Source organism: Microcaecilia unicolor, chromosome 3 (genome assembly GCF_901765095.1).
Source record: "Microcaecilia unicolor chromosome 3, aMicUni1.1, whole genome shotgun sequence".
Lineage (NCBI taxonomy): Eukaryota > Metazoa > Chordata > Amphibia > Gymnophiona > Siphonopidae > Microcaecilia > Microcaecilia unicolor.
The window spans coordinates 327,827,675-327,844,396 of record NC_044033.1 but is presented as its reverse complement, the minus strand read 5'-3'; the positions used below and the strand labels follow the sequence as shown (position 1 = coordinate 327,844,396).

The 16,722-nt window shown below is 44.6% G+C and overlaps 1 protein-coding gene across 1 annotated transcript in view; it reads left to right on the top strand.

Annotated features, from left to right (window-relative positions):
* The first annotated feature begins 9,762 nt into the window (after positions 1 to 9,762).
* The window catches only part of SCAF8 (SR-related CTD associated factor 8), a 1,046,706-nt gene continuing 1,039,746 nt past the window's right edge, over positions 9,763 to 16,722 (top strand). The window contains 1 exon segment of the mRNA XM_030198392.1: positions 9,763 to 9,950. Within this exon segment, the coding sequence (XP_030054252.1) occupies positions 9,921 to 9,950 (30 nt within the window). The 5' untranslated portion in view covers positions 9,763 to 9,920.

Below are 16,722 nucleotides of genomic sequence, written 5' to 3'. Positions count from 1 at the left end.
CCATAGTAAAACTTACTATTGAGATAATAGGGCAGCGCTCGAGGGTTCATAGCTATACTCTCTCCTACCTTTGTAATTTTTTGTCATTTTTCTTAGGTGGGTAAAGGCCAATCTCCCTTTGTGCCCAAGAGCCCAGCTCACTGTCAGTCTGCTCCTGGATTGGTATGTGCTCCAAATAAATATCTCTCTATTTCTACCCAGCTGGCTTGGTTAAGACTTATATGTAAACCCACTGCTACAGTGGGATTTGAACCCCCCTTGGGAACATCAAAGATTGGTATGCTAGCCATTATACCATACAACCTAAACTGCTTATAGCCTAGTTATTGAGGAGACACCTTTCAGCACAGTTGGGATTGTCCGGGCAGCTGTGTTCTAGAAGCTCCCTAAATTGAGAGGAACACCCAGCTATTCCCATCAATCTAGACAAATGTCTATGTTTGATTGTCCAGAGGAAGTGAAAAACATGGTTTGCACAAAATGAAATATAGCAGAACCCCCCCAAGCTGGAAGAACAAACAGTGATCTAACCAGTGAGCCACCTCTTTCCATATGGAATGGTGCCTCCAAGAAGAGGAAGGTCTGCATCCCTAATGAGGCAAGTGTGCAGTGCATGTATGGTGGGGGGTGGGGGAAGGAATGAGTGATAGAATTATAGCCTCCCATCCCACCTCAGGATGATGCATCTAGTGATCTAACCGCTAGGCCACCTCCTACCCTGTGGAATATTACCTACCTGAGAGGGAAGGAAGTACAAGACACAAGCAGCTCAACTACACTGGTGCTGAAAACATGGTGTAATGCGTACATCCTCACTGGTAATTATAGAACCCAGAAAAACACGTCTCTGGTGTGAAACAAACCAGTAACTCTTGCATAACAAGGCAATTTATTTATTTTGTCCTAACTGCTTCACTAAATTATGGTACAGGTGTCACTAACTTTTTGTCAGTGTTGAAGCTGATTTTTGTGGGCACAATAATGGTATTGGTGTCATCTTTTTTTTTTTTATCTCTGTTCCTGTTGAACAGGACACCTATGCTGTTAACTTAGGGTTACCATATAGCTGCAGATAAAGGAGTTCTGATTGAGCCAGTCCAGGTCTTACTCCCATTGAAAGCAATTGTAGAACCTTCCATCTGGTTCCATCCATCAGACAAGATATGGCTTCCCAATGCTGAGGGGGTTACATTTTAGTACCTTCAGGGCTGGCATTAGAGGGGGCAAACAGGGCAGCTGCCCTGGATCCCACAGTTCCAGGGGTCCCAGGGTCCTGGCTTCTCTCCCCCTTCTTCCCACCACAGTCCGTCTCCTCCTCCCTTCCCCTCACCTTCCCAATCTTCTTAAAAAATTTATTTCTCTTCTCAGAGGGTTCCCGGCTCAGCAGCCATCCTCACAAGCTACCTCCGGCTGCCCCAAAGCTTTTCCTCTTTGCTGCGATCCACACAGGGAGAAACAGGAAATTGCTTTAGAGGGGGTGGAATTTAAAGAAGACCACAAGGTGATGGAATGGGAGGGAGATGGACTGTAGTGGGGAGAAGAGTAAGAGATGCCTGGACCACTTAGTAGCAATGCAGATGAGAAGATCAGGGAGAGGGGAGCAGGAGAGGAGATGAGATGAGGGATCAGGCGCCTCTTCCTTCATTTCTGCCCTGGGCCCCATCATATCTAAAACCAGCCCTGAGCACCTTCAACATTGGGAAGTCATATCCTGTCTGAACAGCAGGTGGAAGGTTCTACAATTGGGGGAGTTTCCTCAAAGGTATATCAATAGAAATCAAACAAAATATTTCCGATCTGAGGAAGAAGGGCAACCTTCGAAAGCTAATCAAGAAATGTATTAAGTTATGTCCAATAAAAAAGGTATCATCTTATTTTCTTTTCCATGTTTTATTTTGTTTGATTTCTATTGATAACCTTAAGAGTGGACTAACATGGCTACCACACTCCTCTACTCAAAGGTATAGGATGAAGCATCACAAACTTATATGAGGTGCCCTTAACAGAGCCTGTCCCCCTTCCTACTGCTATCTCATTTCAGTGGCTTTCTGCTGACTCTGCTGTAGCAGGGGGTGAGTACTGGACTTAGCTTTCTCTACGTAGCACAGAGGGTGCTAGGTTAGAAACAGACATCATTGTGGGGGAGGCAGAGCTGCCAAGTTAGTCATTCCAGGAGGGGAACTTTTAGGTCGGTTCTGGTTTTGAATGTACATCCCAAAGCAGTGTAGTATAGTCCATATTTCTATCCACTGCATTCAGTGCTGCAGGTTCCATAATGCACCAGGATGAGGTAGTGAGAAATCCTGCACTGTTCAAAAAGTATCCCTCCTGGAATGGAATGGGTAACTCAGCAAAGAGGTGGGGAGGGGCCCATATCTGTTTGTTCCCTGGGAGTCCAACACACTGTCAGTCTGCCCCTGGATGGGTCTGTGCTCCAAAGAAAGGGCTCTCTCTCCATCACTCTAGCTGACATGGTTAATATGTGTATGCTCTACCTCTCCGCACCGGATATCTCAGCTGAAATCCAGACCAAAGTGTCGGCCTGCCTGTCTGACATCGCTGTCTGGATGTCTCGCCGCCACCTGAAGCTGAACATGACCAAAACCGAGTTTCTCCTCTTTCCCCCTAAACCTGCCTCTCCTCTCCCCCCGTTCTCTATTTCGGTAGATGACACTCTCATCCTCCCTGTCCCGTCTGCGCGCAACCTTGGAGTCATCTTTGACTCCGCTCTCTCCTTCTCTGCTCATGTTCAGCAGATTGCCGAAACCTGTCGTTTCTTTCTCTGTAATATTGACAGAGTTTGCCCTTTCCTCTCCGAGGACGCTAACAAAACCCTTACCCACACCCTTATCACCTCTCGCCTAGACTACTGCAATTTGCTTCTCGCTGGTCTCCCGCTCAGCCATCTATCTCCTCCTCTATCTGCCCAAAACTCTGCTGCGCGTCTTATATTCCGCCAGAGTTGCTATACTCACGTTAGCCCTCTCCTCAAGTCGCTTCACTGGCTCCCTATCTGTTTCCGCATGTGGTTCGGACTTCTCCTTTTGACCTACAAATGCATCCATTCCGCAGCTCCTCAGTACCTTTCCGCTCTCATCTCTCCCTACACTCCTCCCCGTGAACTCTGTTCGCTGGGTAAAGGGTCCACTTTGGGGGTCAGCACTCAAGAAAAAGATCTGGGTATTGTTGTAGATAATACGTTTAAATCTTCTGCTCACTGTGCGGCGGCAGCCAAAAAAGCAAACAGGATGCTAGGAATTATTAGGAAGGGGATGGTGAATAACACTATAATGCCTTTGTATTGCTCCATGGTGCATCTGCACCTTTAGTATTGCGTTCAGTTCTGGTCGCCGTATCTCACACAAGATATAGCGGAATTAGAAAAGGTTCAAAAAAGAGCGACTAAAATGATAAAGGGGATGGAACTCCTCTCGTATGAGGAAAGGCTAAAGAGGTTAGGGCTCTTCAGCTTGGAAAAGAGACAGCTGAGGGGAGATATGATTGAGGTCTACAAAATCCTGAGTGGTGTAGAACAAGTAGATCGATTTTTTACTTGTTCCAAAAGTACAAAGACTAGGGAACACTCGAGGAAGTTATATGGAAGTACTTTTAAAACAAATAGGAGGAAATATTTTTTCACTCAACGAATAGTTAAGCTCTGGAACTGTTTGCCGGAGGAGGTGGTAACAGTGGTTAGCATATCTGGGTTTAAAAAAGGTTTTAACAAATTAATGGAGGAAAAGTCCATAGTCTGCTATTGAGACAGACATGGGAAGCAACTGCTTGCCCTGGGATTTGTAGTATGGAGGTGTTGCCATGATTTGGGTTTATTCTAGGTACTTGTGACCTGGCTTTGCCACTGTTTGGAAAACAGGATACTGGACTAGATGGACCATTGGTCTGACCCAGTATGGCTACTCTTATGTTCTTATGACATGCTCCATTTTCAGATCTGCGCCATGGAATTTACGTGCACCACTTTTTAGAATACGCTTAGCATGTTATGTGCCTAAATTCCAATTAATGCCAATAATTACTTGTTAAGTGGCAGTTCGGTGCTGATTGGCTTGTTAAGCTAATTAAGTCGTGTGGGCTGATCAGAATATGACCTGATTACTGTGCACCACTTTCGGCACCATATATAGAATCCTGCTGGATAAAAAGAAGAACCAAACACCTTCCTTTTCACTAGATAAAAAGGGCAATAACTTCTAGAATAGTTAAGGGGAACTTTTACCAAACTGTGGTAAAAAAATGGCCTTAGGGTGTGCTTACCTGGGTCATTCCTGTGACCTAAGGTCATTTTTTTCCACGTGGGTAAAACAGTCAGATTTCCACTTTTTTTTTTTCTATTAATGGCCACTCACTAATTTTCCCATTACCTCAAGAGCCCCTAGCGCCATCTATTTTGTAAGTGGTAAGGGTTAATGCGCTAATCAGTTAGCATGCGGCAATGTATCTACACTAACCGATTAGCACAGCACTAAAATATACAATCTTTTTTTTTTTAGCACATGGGTAGCATGCGCCAATTCCCAAATTACTGTGGGATGCCTGAGCGTGCCCCGCGGTAAGGGATTTTAAGCTGCTGTAAGCGTGCGTTAATGCTTACCACAGCTTAGTAAAAGGACCCCCAAATGACTTGGAGGTATATTTTCAAAGCACTTAACCTATGGAAATTTGTAAGTCTAAGCGCTTTGAAAAGGAGCCTCATAGACACTTTCCTTAGTTGTGAAGCACCTGATGTGGTGATATTTATAGCTATTCTACAATTACCTGCAGTTCTACAAATAGTCATTGCTTACATTTTACATTGTAGCTTTCAGAATGTAATCTTGCCATGTAAAGCAGTTGATGTAATTGATATTTTGTAACTGTATTGTAATCCCACACAGAAATGTTAATTGCTACTGCAATATTTCTATTTTCAGCTGAAAAACAAAACAAAACTTGAAGGCTCCCATTCAGTTCTCAAGGCCTAGGCAGACCCATAGAAGCTCAGAGCTGCCAAGCTGAAGGCTAGTCCTAGATTTCAGGAAACCCTGTACTGCTGCTCTGATTTCTATGGGAAGAATCAAGGACTCTCACTGGTTTACAGGAATAATCTAATGGTTAGAGAGCAGTAAGCTAACAATCAGGGTAAACTAGGTTCAAATTCCCCTGGTACTGCCTATGATCCGAGGTAGTCACTTAACTTACCTTTGCCTCAGGTACAAAACCTAGGGGACAGTAACTCAGTGCCTCCGTTTAGGTGCCTATTCTATAACAGAACCTAGAAACAGTAACAACCATAGAGCTTGCATAAGTGCAGATGCCTAAATGTGGCAGAGATGCATGTAACTTACAATAGTCTACAAGACACATGCTTAACTGGGAGCCCTGTCTATGCCCCCATTGCAAATATAGGCTTTGTAACTACAGAATAGTGCTTAGGTGTAAGTGCTAGTTTTCTAACATTTAAGGTATGGAGATGGGATTTGATATACCAAGTCAAACCCTGGTTCTCAGACCACTGCACTAACCATTAGGCTACTCCTCCACTTATTATGCATTTAACATTGTTTATTTTATTTTATTTCTTATTTATAACAACATTTATACCCCACATTATCCAGATAAGTTTGGTTCTATGTGGCTTACAAAGATGAAGGTAACAAGGCATCCGTAACTTGAGTAGATGGTACGGGAGGATACATTGTAACATAGTTGTAAGGGGTGATGTGTGGGTCTGGGGTAGGGTGGGTGAAGTTTTTAGTGTATGATTGGTATTGTACAACATATGGTTGCATCATATTAGCCTTTGTCCTCACTGAGGTAGAATTTTCAGAGCAAGAGTATCTTGAGTTGTTTGCTGAAGTTTGTATAGGTGTTCATGGTTCTGAGTTTTGGGGTAAGGAGTTCCACCATTTGGTGCTTTGGTATGAAAAATCCGCTGCATATGCCAATTTGTGAACAAGTTTTTTTTTACATCTAGTGTAATGGAGTGTTAGGAAGTTTCTAGCTTCATTCTTTGTATTTCTCTTCAGTAGGTTGATTAGGTTGGTCATGTATTCTGGGTTGTCACCGAAAATTATATAGTATATTGTGGTACATAGTTTGAAATGTATTTTTGCCTTAATTGGGAGCCAGTGTAGGGATTGGAGTAGCGGATGTGCTCTATCATAATGTGGTTTCCCATAAATACAGCTGCCTAAGTTATAGAATCGCCCTTTTAGAGAATCACTATACAGCAACATTCCTCATTCAGATGGCATAGCTGCAGGTGATGTGTTCCTAAAAACATCCACCCTGGACCACCAATACTCACCGGAAGCTATTAAAAAATGAATCAAGTTTATTCTAACTCACAACTATTTACGCCTTAACAATTATATCTACCTGCAAATCATGGCACTGCAATGGGCACCATGAGGGCACCCCAATTTGCTAACCTCTTCATGGCAGAACTAGAAGAGACATTTTTTAATACATTTCAGTCTAAATCCCTAAAATACTATCGGTATATTGATGATATTTTTATTATTTGGACTGAGGGAGAAGAGACTGACAAACAATTTCACAGTTCTTTCAATACATACCATCCTACAATTAAATATGAAATGAACTACTCCCCAGGAAAAGTAACATTTTTGGACACCACAGTTTTCATAAGCAATAAGTATATACAAATATCTATATACAGGAAACCTAAAGACAGATGCAGTTACCTCCACAACTCCAGCTTCCACCCTTCACATCCAAAAAAAGTCCATTATACACAGACAAGCCACAAGATATAATTGTATCTGCTCTGACCCAAGAGACAGAGATAAACACCTCAAAATCCTGACTGAATTATTCAAACAAAACGGTTACAACCCCAAAATAATCTCCAAGAATGTTGCCTCTTCCCTTAAAATACCCAGGGAAACCCTACTGCAGTACAAAGAAAAGAAAACCACAAAGAAAATGGAGAAGAATAATAAAAGATCTACAGTCACTATTCCAAGAGAATGAACTATTGAAAGAGATATTCCCAGCCCTACCAGTGCTGGCCTTCCGACAGCAAAGAGTGGCACACATCCCTGCAAAATATGTAGCTGCAAACTGTGCCAATACACTTCACAGGATTCCACAGTCATTCACATGGGAAAAATATTCAATATAAGGGGATCGTTCACATGCTCATCTTCATATTTGGTAGATAGGTGTGGTAGCCGTGTTAGTCCACTTTTAAAGGTAATCAATAGAATTAAAACAAAATAAAACATAGAAAAGAAAATAAGATGATACCTTTTTTTATTGGCCATAACAATACATAGTAACATAGTAAGTGACGGCAGAAAAAGACCCTTATGGTCCATCCAGTCTGCCCAACAAGATAAACTCATTTGTGCTACTTTATATGTATACCTGACCTTGATTTGTATCTGCCATTTTCAGGGCACAGACCGTAGAAGTCTGCCCAGCACTAGACCCACCTCCCAACCACTAGCCCCGCCTCTTGATTAGCTTTCGAAGGTTGCCCTTCGTCAGATCGGAAATAAGCAAATGTTGGTAGATGACAGCATATATAAGCGAAACATCAAAGCATTTCATTTGGTATATATCATTCAATGTAAAAAGTGTGAATAAGGGTGCTATATTGGAGAAACAAACCAGATGCTAAAGATGAGTTTTAATCTACATAGACATCATATAAAAAATGACAATACCAACCAGGATGTCACCTCTGTGGACAGCACTTTACAAAAGCAGAACACTGCATTAATGATTTTATGTTGAGAATACTAAAAGGAAACTTTAAGACGTAAGACCTTTGAAGTAAAAATGATGAAATATTTTGACACCTATCTGACAGGACTTAACAAAGATCTGGGTTTTCTAGCTTATTATAAACCCCCTTCCCTTTTGGAATATAAGTTAAAAACTAGGACTGTCCCAAAAGTCTCCTCCTGGACCTGACATGTGCAAAGGGATGTTTTTCTGCAATATTAAAAAGAACATAAAAAGATAAGAATAGCCATATTGGATCAGACCAATGGCCCATCTAGCCCAATATCCTGGTTCCAGCAGTGACCAATTTAGGTCACAAGTACCTGACAGAATCCCAAATAGTAACAAGATTCATACTACTGATCCTAGAGACAGACATTGGGAAAGCCACTGTTTGTCTCAATAGCAGTCTATGGACTTGTCTTCCAGGAACTTGTCCAAACCTTTTTTTTAAACCCAGATAAACTAACCGCTGATACCACATCCTCTGGCAATGACTTCCAGAGCTTAACTATTTGAAGGGTAGTTGCTATCATGCATTAATGGACTAGTGCTCAAATTTTGTCCCTTGCTGTGCATTAAACAGCAAAAGCATGCATTATTTTACCATAAGGCAACTTAGCTTAAGTTTCTATGGACTGCATAATAATGAGATGCAAAGCACCTTTGCAAATTGTATTATTCCAGGAAAAATAACACCAACTGTAATGCATTATTACAGAGAAGGGCGACCAGAATGATTAAGGGGCGGAACAACTCTCATATGAGGAAAAGCTAAGGAGATTAGCGCTGGGGTTTACTAAGCCACTAGTGTGGCTGGCTGTGCTCTAGTGGCGACACAGTCCATTCACTTTGAATGGGCTCTATGTTGGCAATGCTGCATGGCTTAGTAAACAGAACCCAAGGTCTCTGTACTTTCTGTTTGGACACCTTAGGAAGAAGGACCTGTGCAGCAGAGCAGTGCTAGCAGGAGAGAAGACAAGCAAGTAAGCAGGCAGGCCCAGGGTGTGTGTGTGTGTGCGCGCGCGCGGGTCCAGAGGGGTGTTTGCCCCAGGCCTGGCTTTTTTTCTCAGCAGCCCTGGCTGAGGGGAGATATGATAGAGGTCTATACAATCTTTATTGGAGTGAAACGAGTAAAGGTGAATTGATCATTTACTCTTTCAAAAAGTACAAAGACTAGGAGATACCCCATGATGTTACACATTAGCACATTGACAACAAATAAGAGAAAATATTTTTTACTCTATGTATAGTTAAACTTTGGAACTCATTGCTGTAGCAAGAGGTAAATACAGCTAATGTAGTTGGGTAAAAAAAAAAAAAAAAAGGTTTGGACAAAATCCTGGAGGAAAAGTCTATAAGCTTTTATTAAAGTAGACCTAGGAAAAGCTTGGCTTCAGTTGTAGAAATAAAAATATTCTGGTACTTTACAATGATTATACAAAACTAGCCCAGAAATGTTTTGGTGTACATGTGATATTAATTATGAATTAATATATAAACATTTGCTTGACTGCCTTTTCAGCCAAGGAAACGTGAGGGTAGTTCACAACATTAAAAGCACCCCTTCAGTAACAGCTGGGTTGGTGCACAGTATCGGGCACACTAACTTTCAGGCATCACGATTCACGCTTTTTATGAATGTACTATTTGAAGATTGCCAATTCTTCCTGGCCGTCTTGAGTTTGTACAGCTATCATGTTGTACTGTTTTGCTTTGACTACAGCTGTTTGTTCCTATTCCAGAGAAGCTGCTGCCCTAAGCGACTGTCTAGTCTTGCCTAGTGGTTGGGACGGCACACAAAGAATGAAAAAAAAAAAAAAAAAAAGAAATAATGTATTGGAGTGTGGTAACAGTTTTCAGGCAACGGAGGTTCTGCCTTGCAGTTCCGTCGGTGGCCACTTGGGGGGTTTTGTGCAGCCGTTGGCGGCGCTGCAGGTCCCCGGCCGCCAGAGGTCGCTAGTTGGCGGATCCTCTCTGCCCCTTCGCTCAGCGCCGCCATGTTGCTGTGTGCGCGAGAGAGAGTGAGTGAGAGCGAGCACCCGTGAGCTGCGGCTGCTGCAGCAGCGCGCCAAGAACCGGCAGCTGAGTCACCGCCAGCGCTCGCACCGGACCGCCGCTGTCTCCCCTTCACAGCAGCGCAGAGATTTAAGCCGGCAGTCGCCATGGAGGCGGTGAAAGTCTTCAACAGCGAGGTGCGTAGCGCGCGGCTTCCCGCTTTCTCCCCTCCCACTCCTCCGCCGAGGTCCGGGCCTGAGAATGAGAGAGGAGGCCCCCGAAAGGAGGGGACCAGATTCTGGTTCTTCCCGCCGCCGGGCGGGGTTTGAGGCCTGCAGGGCCGCCGCTGTGTATCTTTGTGGCTTCTGGCGGTGTCTGTGTGAAGGAAGGCTGGCGGGTAAACATCGGGCCTGGCCCCCGGGTTCCGACCCACCCTCCCCTCCCTCGCCCCATATATAGTACAGCCTTGGGAGGGGGGCACCGGAGCAGGGAGGGGAGAACGAGGGAAACTCAATCTCTTTTCCTCTCTCAGGATGAAGCCCGGGCCGGCGCCTCACGGGATGATGCGGAAAGAAGCACTCGCTTGGCTTTATTTTTTTTGAGGGTTTTAATAAGCCACGTTTTGCAGCATCTTTCCTTCATTACCCCCCCCCTTCCCCCGGCCAGACAAAAAGGCAGACCCGTGCAGTGCGAGTTATAATTTATTGTTGATTGTTAATAAATGAAAGAGTTGGTGCTAATAACTAATTTGTGCTGCTGTTTTTGTTTTCCCTACTGCCCCTAGGCCCGGGCTCACATGGTTCTCAGGGATGTTCGCTTTTTCTTTAACGGTTTTTTATCTTGTAGCTGGAAGGACGGGGAGCAGAGTCCAGAAAGAAAACTTGACAGTTGCACAGTGGAGGAGTCGAATGGAGATGCACTGGCGTTTTATCACAGTTCTAGTGTGTGCTCCTTGACAGTAAACTGATGATACTCTGTCATTATCTCCCCTTCATATTTAATCTACACTGAATGGGTGATACAAGTTAATATTAATTACAAACCATGCCTAGAGGTAATGGAATTGGACCACTTGATGGTGGTGAAAGCACTTCCAAGTGAACTATATGGCTAGGACAGCACTTTAAGAACTGTGAGCCATCACTCAAATGGGGTCACAAAACCCATATTGGTTTTGTAAACAAGCTGTTGAGGCACACACAAATCTGCCATGCTGTAAGTAGGCCAATGTGGGCTCCACGAAAGTCAAGAGATGATGGGAGTCTCACAGCCATTGTTATATCAGGGCCAGGAGCAGTGTTGATTTTAATATAGAGCTCAGGAGTTGCATCCCTGTCTGTGGCTGCTAGAATGGGTTATGGGCACAGAAAATTTGGTGAGCACTGGTCTAGGAATTGTAGCAGTTCTATAGTGAAGGGATTAAGCGCCTTTGCAAAAGAAAATAATGTTTCAAAATATTTGTTGTCATCTGATAATAGGGGTATGGAAATTTGAAATCCTTTTTCTGGTTACTATAACTAGTAGCAAGATAGCAATAGTGTGGAACACAAGAAATTGTGCTGCATGTTTGCCATGTTTTATCAAGGGTCCCACTTGTGATGTGTGAATGTTCCTTTGCCAGAATTAACAAAGCATGGCAGTTGCTGTTGTGATAACTGTACTCTTAAGCCCAGATGCACTAAACTTTAACGACCCTTTAACGAAGAAATTTTCAACCATAGCATGCATTAAAGGCCATTTTCCGATGACGCTAGCAGCTAACGAAAACGGAATGCAAACGAGTCACTTACAATTGTAATATGGACAATTCGGGATGCGCTAACCATACCGATGATTGCACTGAATCTTTTACCGTGAAATATTTAACGTGAGGTCAGAGCTGTCGTTAAGGCTTGAGCTGTCATACACACACTGCTCCCCGCTTCTCCCTGCAGCATAAAAATCCAAGCTGGCACGTTTGAAAATATAAATAACCCACACAAACACGTGGCTCCCCGCTTCCCCCTGCATAAAAAAGAAAATCAAAGCAAAAAAGGGATAAAGAGGGGGCAAAGGCGCTCGTCAGGAGCGTCCTGTATGGACGGCCTTGCCCACCCCCCACCCGAGGTTGCCGCTGCTCCCAGCTTCCCTCTGTATTAAATAAAAACAAAAGTTTAGCAGCCCCTGGCCCCCCTCCCTTCCTCTTTCTCCTCCCACAGCTCAGCCTTCTCTCCATTCTCCACCCCATGCCCCGCCCCTTGACGTCGCCGCCACCGCTCCCCTCCACCGGACGCCCCCTCCGCCCTACCGGGCCCGCACAGCGCCTCTCACCTCTGTGTGAAGGTGCTGCACGGGCAAGAAGAACATCTGATCGCCACGAGTCTTCAGGACGTCTCTCCTTCCCTGACCTGGGCCCGCCCCCGTCTGACGACCTCGGGTGGGGGGATGCGTCCATACAGGACGCTCCTGACGAGCGCCTTTGCCCCTTTTATTTTCAACATGTTTGTGTTTTTTTTTGTTTTGACGTTTGTGGCATGCGCAGAGCAGCCAGCATAACGCTTGGCTGCTCTGCGCATGCTTTAGGGGCCAATTAACGACAGGGATTACACCAGTTTGATGCATTGTACTTTACAATACCACCGAACACGTGTGGCTTGTTTTTTTTGTGCATTCTTCGTTTTTAAAAATTTGTTAAGGACTTTGAGGCAGATGCAGCAACCAAACGTAAAAAAATCTAAATCGTTAAAGTCCCTAACGATTTTAAAATAACGAAAAATGCACCAAAAAAAAAAGTCACACATGCTGAGATCGGTATTGAAACGTACAATGTACCAAAGAATCACAATACACATCGTTAATCAGCCCCCAAATCATGCGCAGAGCAGCCAAGCGTTATGTTAGCTGCTCTGCGCATGCCACAAACAGTCAAAACACAGTCAAATCACAAGCACATGGCTCCCAAATCAAAATAAAAATAAAAAAAAAGGGTCGGGAGGGGGCAAGGGCGCTCATCAGGAGCGTCCTGTACGGACGGCCTTGCCCCCCCCCCCGCGCTCGCCACTTTCCGCCGCTCCCCCCACCCTGAAAAAGCAAAATGCGAGCTGCCCCGGTCCCCCTCCCTTCCTCACTACTCTGTCACCTCAGCTCCGCCTCCCGACATCCTCCGTCCTGTGCCCCGCCCCCTTTTGGGGTCGTCGCCGCCATTCCCCTCTTCCATCGGGCCCCCCTCCCTCTTACCGGGCCCGTGCAGCGCCTCTCTCCTCTGTCCGAAGGCGCTGCACGGGCAAGAAGAAAGCTGATAGCTGCCTTCGCCCAGCTTCGATGGCGCGTCTTTCTCCTGCTGGGCCCGCCCCTGTCTGACGTCAGTAACCTACGTAGGTTACTGACGTCAGACAGGGGCGGGCCCAGCAGGAGAAAGACGCGCCATTGAAGCTGGGCGAAGGCAGCCATCAGCTTTCTTCTTGCCCGTGCAGCGCCTTCGGACAGAGGAGAGAGGCGCTGTACGGGCCCGGTAAGAGGGAGGGGGGCCCGATGGAAGAGGGGAATGGCGGCGACGACCCCAAAAGGGGGCGGGGCACAGGACGGAGGATGTCGGGAGGCGGAGCTGAGGTGACAGTAGTGAGGAAGGGAGGGGGGCAGGGGCTGCTCGAATTTTGCTTTTTCGGGGTGGGGGGAGCGGCGGAAAGTGGCGAGCGCAGGGGGGGGGGCAAGGCCGTCCGTACAGGACGCTCCTGATGAGCGCCCTTGCCCCCTCCCGATCCTTTTTTTATTTTATTTATTTTTGTTTTTCTGACGTCCTTTGGACCAATCACAGCGCTTTTAGCTCTGCTAATGCGCTGGGATTGGCTCAAAGTTTGTTTATTTTTTCTCTTAATGATTTTTCCTGCCACAGAGCTGACCTAACGAGTGGTCCAGACCTCTCGTTAGTTTTCCTGCCTTTTTCCTGCGTAAAGGCAATTGGAAAAGGTTAGTGCATGTCGTTTCAGTGGGGTTTTCACACTAATTGCTCATCTCCATTCCGTTTTCGTTAGCTGCTGGCTTCCTCGGTAAAAGCCCTTTGATGCATGCAACGGATCAAATTTTCCTCGTTGGAGAGTCATTAAAGGCTCATTTAGCTTTAGTACATCTGCCTCTTTTTCGTTTTAGATTTTTTTACGTTTGGTTGATGCATCTGGGCTTTAGAGGACATAAATTGTATGTGGTTGGCAGATGTTTCCAGGAGTAGCCTCGTCCTGGTGCAGTGCAGGGGCTGACCTTTACTGGATGCGCATATACACTCTGCTGTTTACAGATAGACATCTGTTCTTTGTAAGCCTATTTTATATACTAGTAAAAAAGGCCTTTTTCTGAAAGAAATGAAATGGGCGCTAGCAAGGTTGTCCTCTAATGGCAATTATGTTTTGAAGGGAACTGTTAGGAGAGAGTATGTGTGAGAGAGTGAGTATGTGTGTGTGAGAGAGAGAGAGAGACCCCGCGCCTCTCTCCACTTCGAGTTCCAGGATGACCCCCTCCCCTCCCCTTCGACTTGCAGGACGCCTCCCTCCCTCTCTCTCTCTGCCCTCCAAGCACGACCTGTCCTCCGGCAGCCTCTCGCCTTCCTAAGTGTTGGCTGTATTTTAAAAATTCTTACCTTGGGGTGCGGCGTCCACAGTGAAGGCAAACGGCGCTTCAGACTGCCTTTGCATGTGTCTCAGCTCTGCCTCTGGTCCCGCCCTCATTTCCTGTTTCCGGAAGGGCGGGACCAGAGGCAGAGCTGAGACACATGTGAAGGCAGTCTGAAGCCCCGCTTGCCTTCACTGTGGACGCCGCACCCCAAGGTAAGAATTTTTAAAATACAGTCAGCACTTAGGAAGGCGAGGGGCTGCCAGAGGACAGGTCGTGCTTGGAGGGCAGAGAGAGAGAGGGAGGGAGGCACGGGGGCTGGCAACTATACAGAGTTCCCTTGAGGGCTGGGCGATTACGAACACTACACAGCTTCACTGCCACGGAGTCAGCTTAAGAATGTTGGAGGTGTGAATTATTATATTAGGTATTTATATTTATAAGGCTTTGTAAAATGTGTGAATACTCATGGTATCATTGGAATAGAATATGAGTGCTGTAGCAGAAAATTCCAAGATTACATTTTCTGTGGTCCAGGATTTGTTTTACAGTAATATTCTTGTTTAACAGGTTTTCTTCAAAAGCTGGTGTGTAGCATGTCTTCAGTTTGATGTCTATTTTAATCTACTATTAAGATAGACATGGAGAAAGCCACTGCTTATCTCAAGGATTGGTAGCATAGAATCTTGCTACTCTTTGGGTTTCTGCCAGGTACTTGTGATCTGGGTCTTCCACTGTTGGAAGCAGAATTCTGATCCAGTAATGCTGTTCTTATTATTTAGGAGCACTTTACAAAATGCCCATCTTGTTAATGGAGGATAAGGTTTTCTCTGCTCTAAGTGGTGTTATCTAGTAGACTAGGAGGCATATTTTCAAAGCACTTAGCCTTCCAAAGTTCCATAGGTTTCTATGGAACTTTGGAAGGCTAAGTGCTTTGAAAATATGCCTCTAGATCATCAAGAGAAGAAATTAAACGTTTAGCATGTCAGAAGATAAACTCCCACAGACCTCTTTTTTATGTTCTTTCTGTTAAAGAGCCAGAATAAGTAGAGATTGTTTTATCTCTTTCAGGCTTTTTAAAATTCAGCTAAAATGTGTGCTTCCATATTGTCCTTTGGGAGTCTTATTCATGTACCTACCTTCCTTTTTCTGAAAAAAAAAAAAAAAAGCCTTGTCTAACCTCTTGTCCCATGTTCTATGTGTGGTAGATCTGTTTACAATGTTTATACTGCCCTGCAATGGCAAAAGGAAGAAAGTGGCTATTTTTACTGAAGCACTCACTTCCTTTTGCCATTGCAGGGCAGTATACCTCTGAAGTATTTGTATGTACTGTTACTTTCCTCTCATTTTCTGAATTATACATATCTGTAGCTCCTCAGGTCTCTCCTCATAGGATTTATATTAGGGACTGTACCATTTTGGTAGCCCTTTTCTGATTGCTGTATATTCATTAGAGATTTTGGGAGGGGGGATTTTATAAAGCATGATAGGATGAAGTTCAGAGGTTATAGTATACAAATGCTAATAATAATAGTCTCAGGAGTAATCTAAGGAAATACCTTTTCACTGAAGGGGTGGTAGACGCATGGAATAGCCCCCCAGTGTAGGTGGTGGAGATAAGGATAGTGTCTGAATTTAAGAAAGCGTGGGATAAGCACGTGGGGTCTCTTATGTTTCAATAGTTTTTTATTAATAAACAACAGAATAAACATTACTTCCACCATTCAAAGCAGACATTTGAATACTTCCTCAATGGTGTACAATTCTATACATCTCTTATTTTAAGCATTCTCTCTTATTAAACAACTATAAATCTGCAAATAAACAATTACAAACTTAAATTTGTTATTTCTCCCCCCCCCCACCCTTCCCCAACCCCCCCTTACCCTCCCTCCCCTCTCCCATCACACACCTATTGCTAACTCACTTGGGTCATGGCTCTTATGTGTGTCCAGAGTTCATCATTCATATTATAATTTCCTAACCTTTTGTCAGTTAGTTTCTCCATTTCCTCAATTAGGGAAAGTTTTAGAAGCCAGTCTTGCTCTGTTGGTGCCTCTTGCTGTTTCCAAAACCGAGCAATGACACTCTTTGCAGCTGTCAAACACATCCTCTTCAAACGTCTTTGCCATTTAGCTCCTCGTCTGTTCCCTAAGCCCAACAGGCACCACTGAGGCTCACACAAAAAGTTCTTGCCTGTGTGGGCAGTTATCTTTGCAGTAATAGTTTGCCAATACACTTGTAATTTCCCACAGGACCACCAAATATGTAAAAAAGTTCCCACATCCGTTAAACATCTCCAACAATACTGTGAGGCCCCTGGAAACATCACATGCAGCCTATGTGGGGTAAAATACCATCTCGAGAGTACCTTGAAGGCATTTTCTT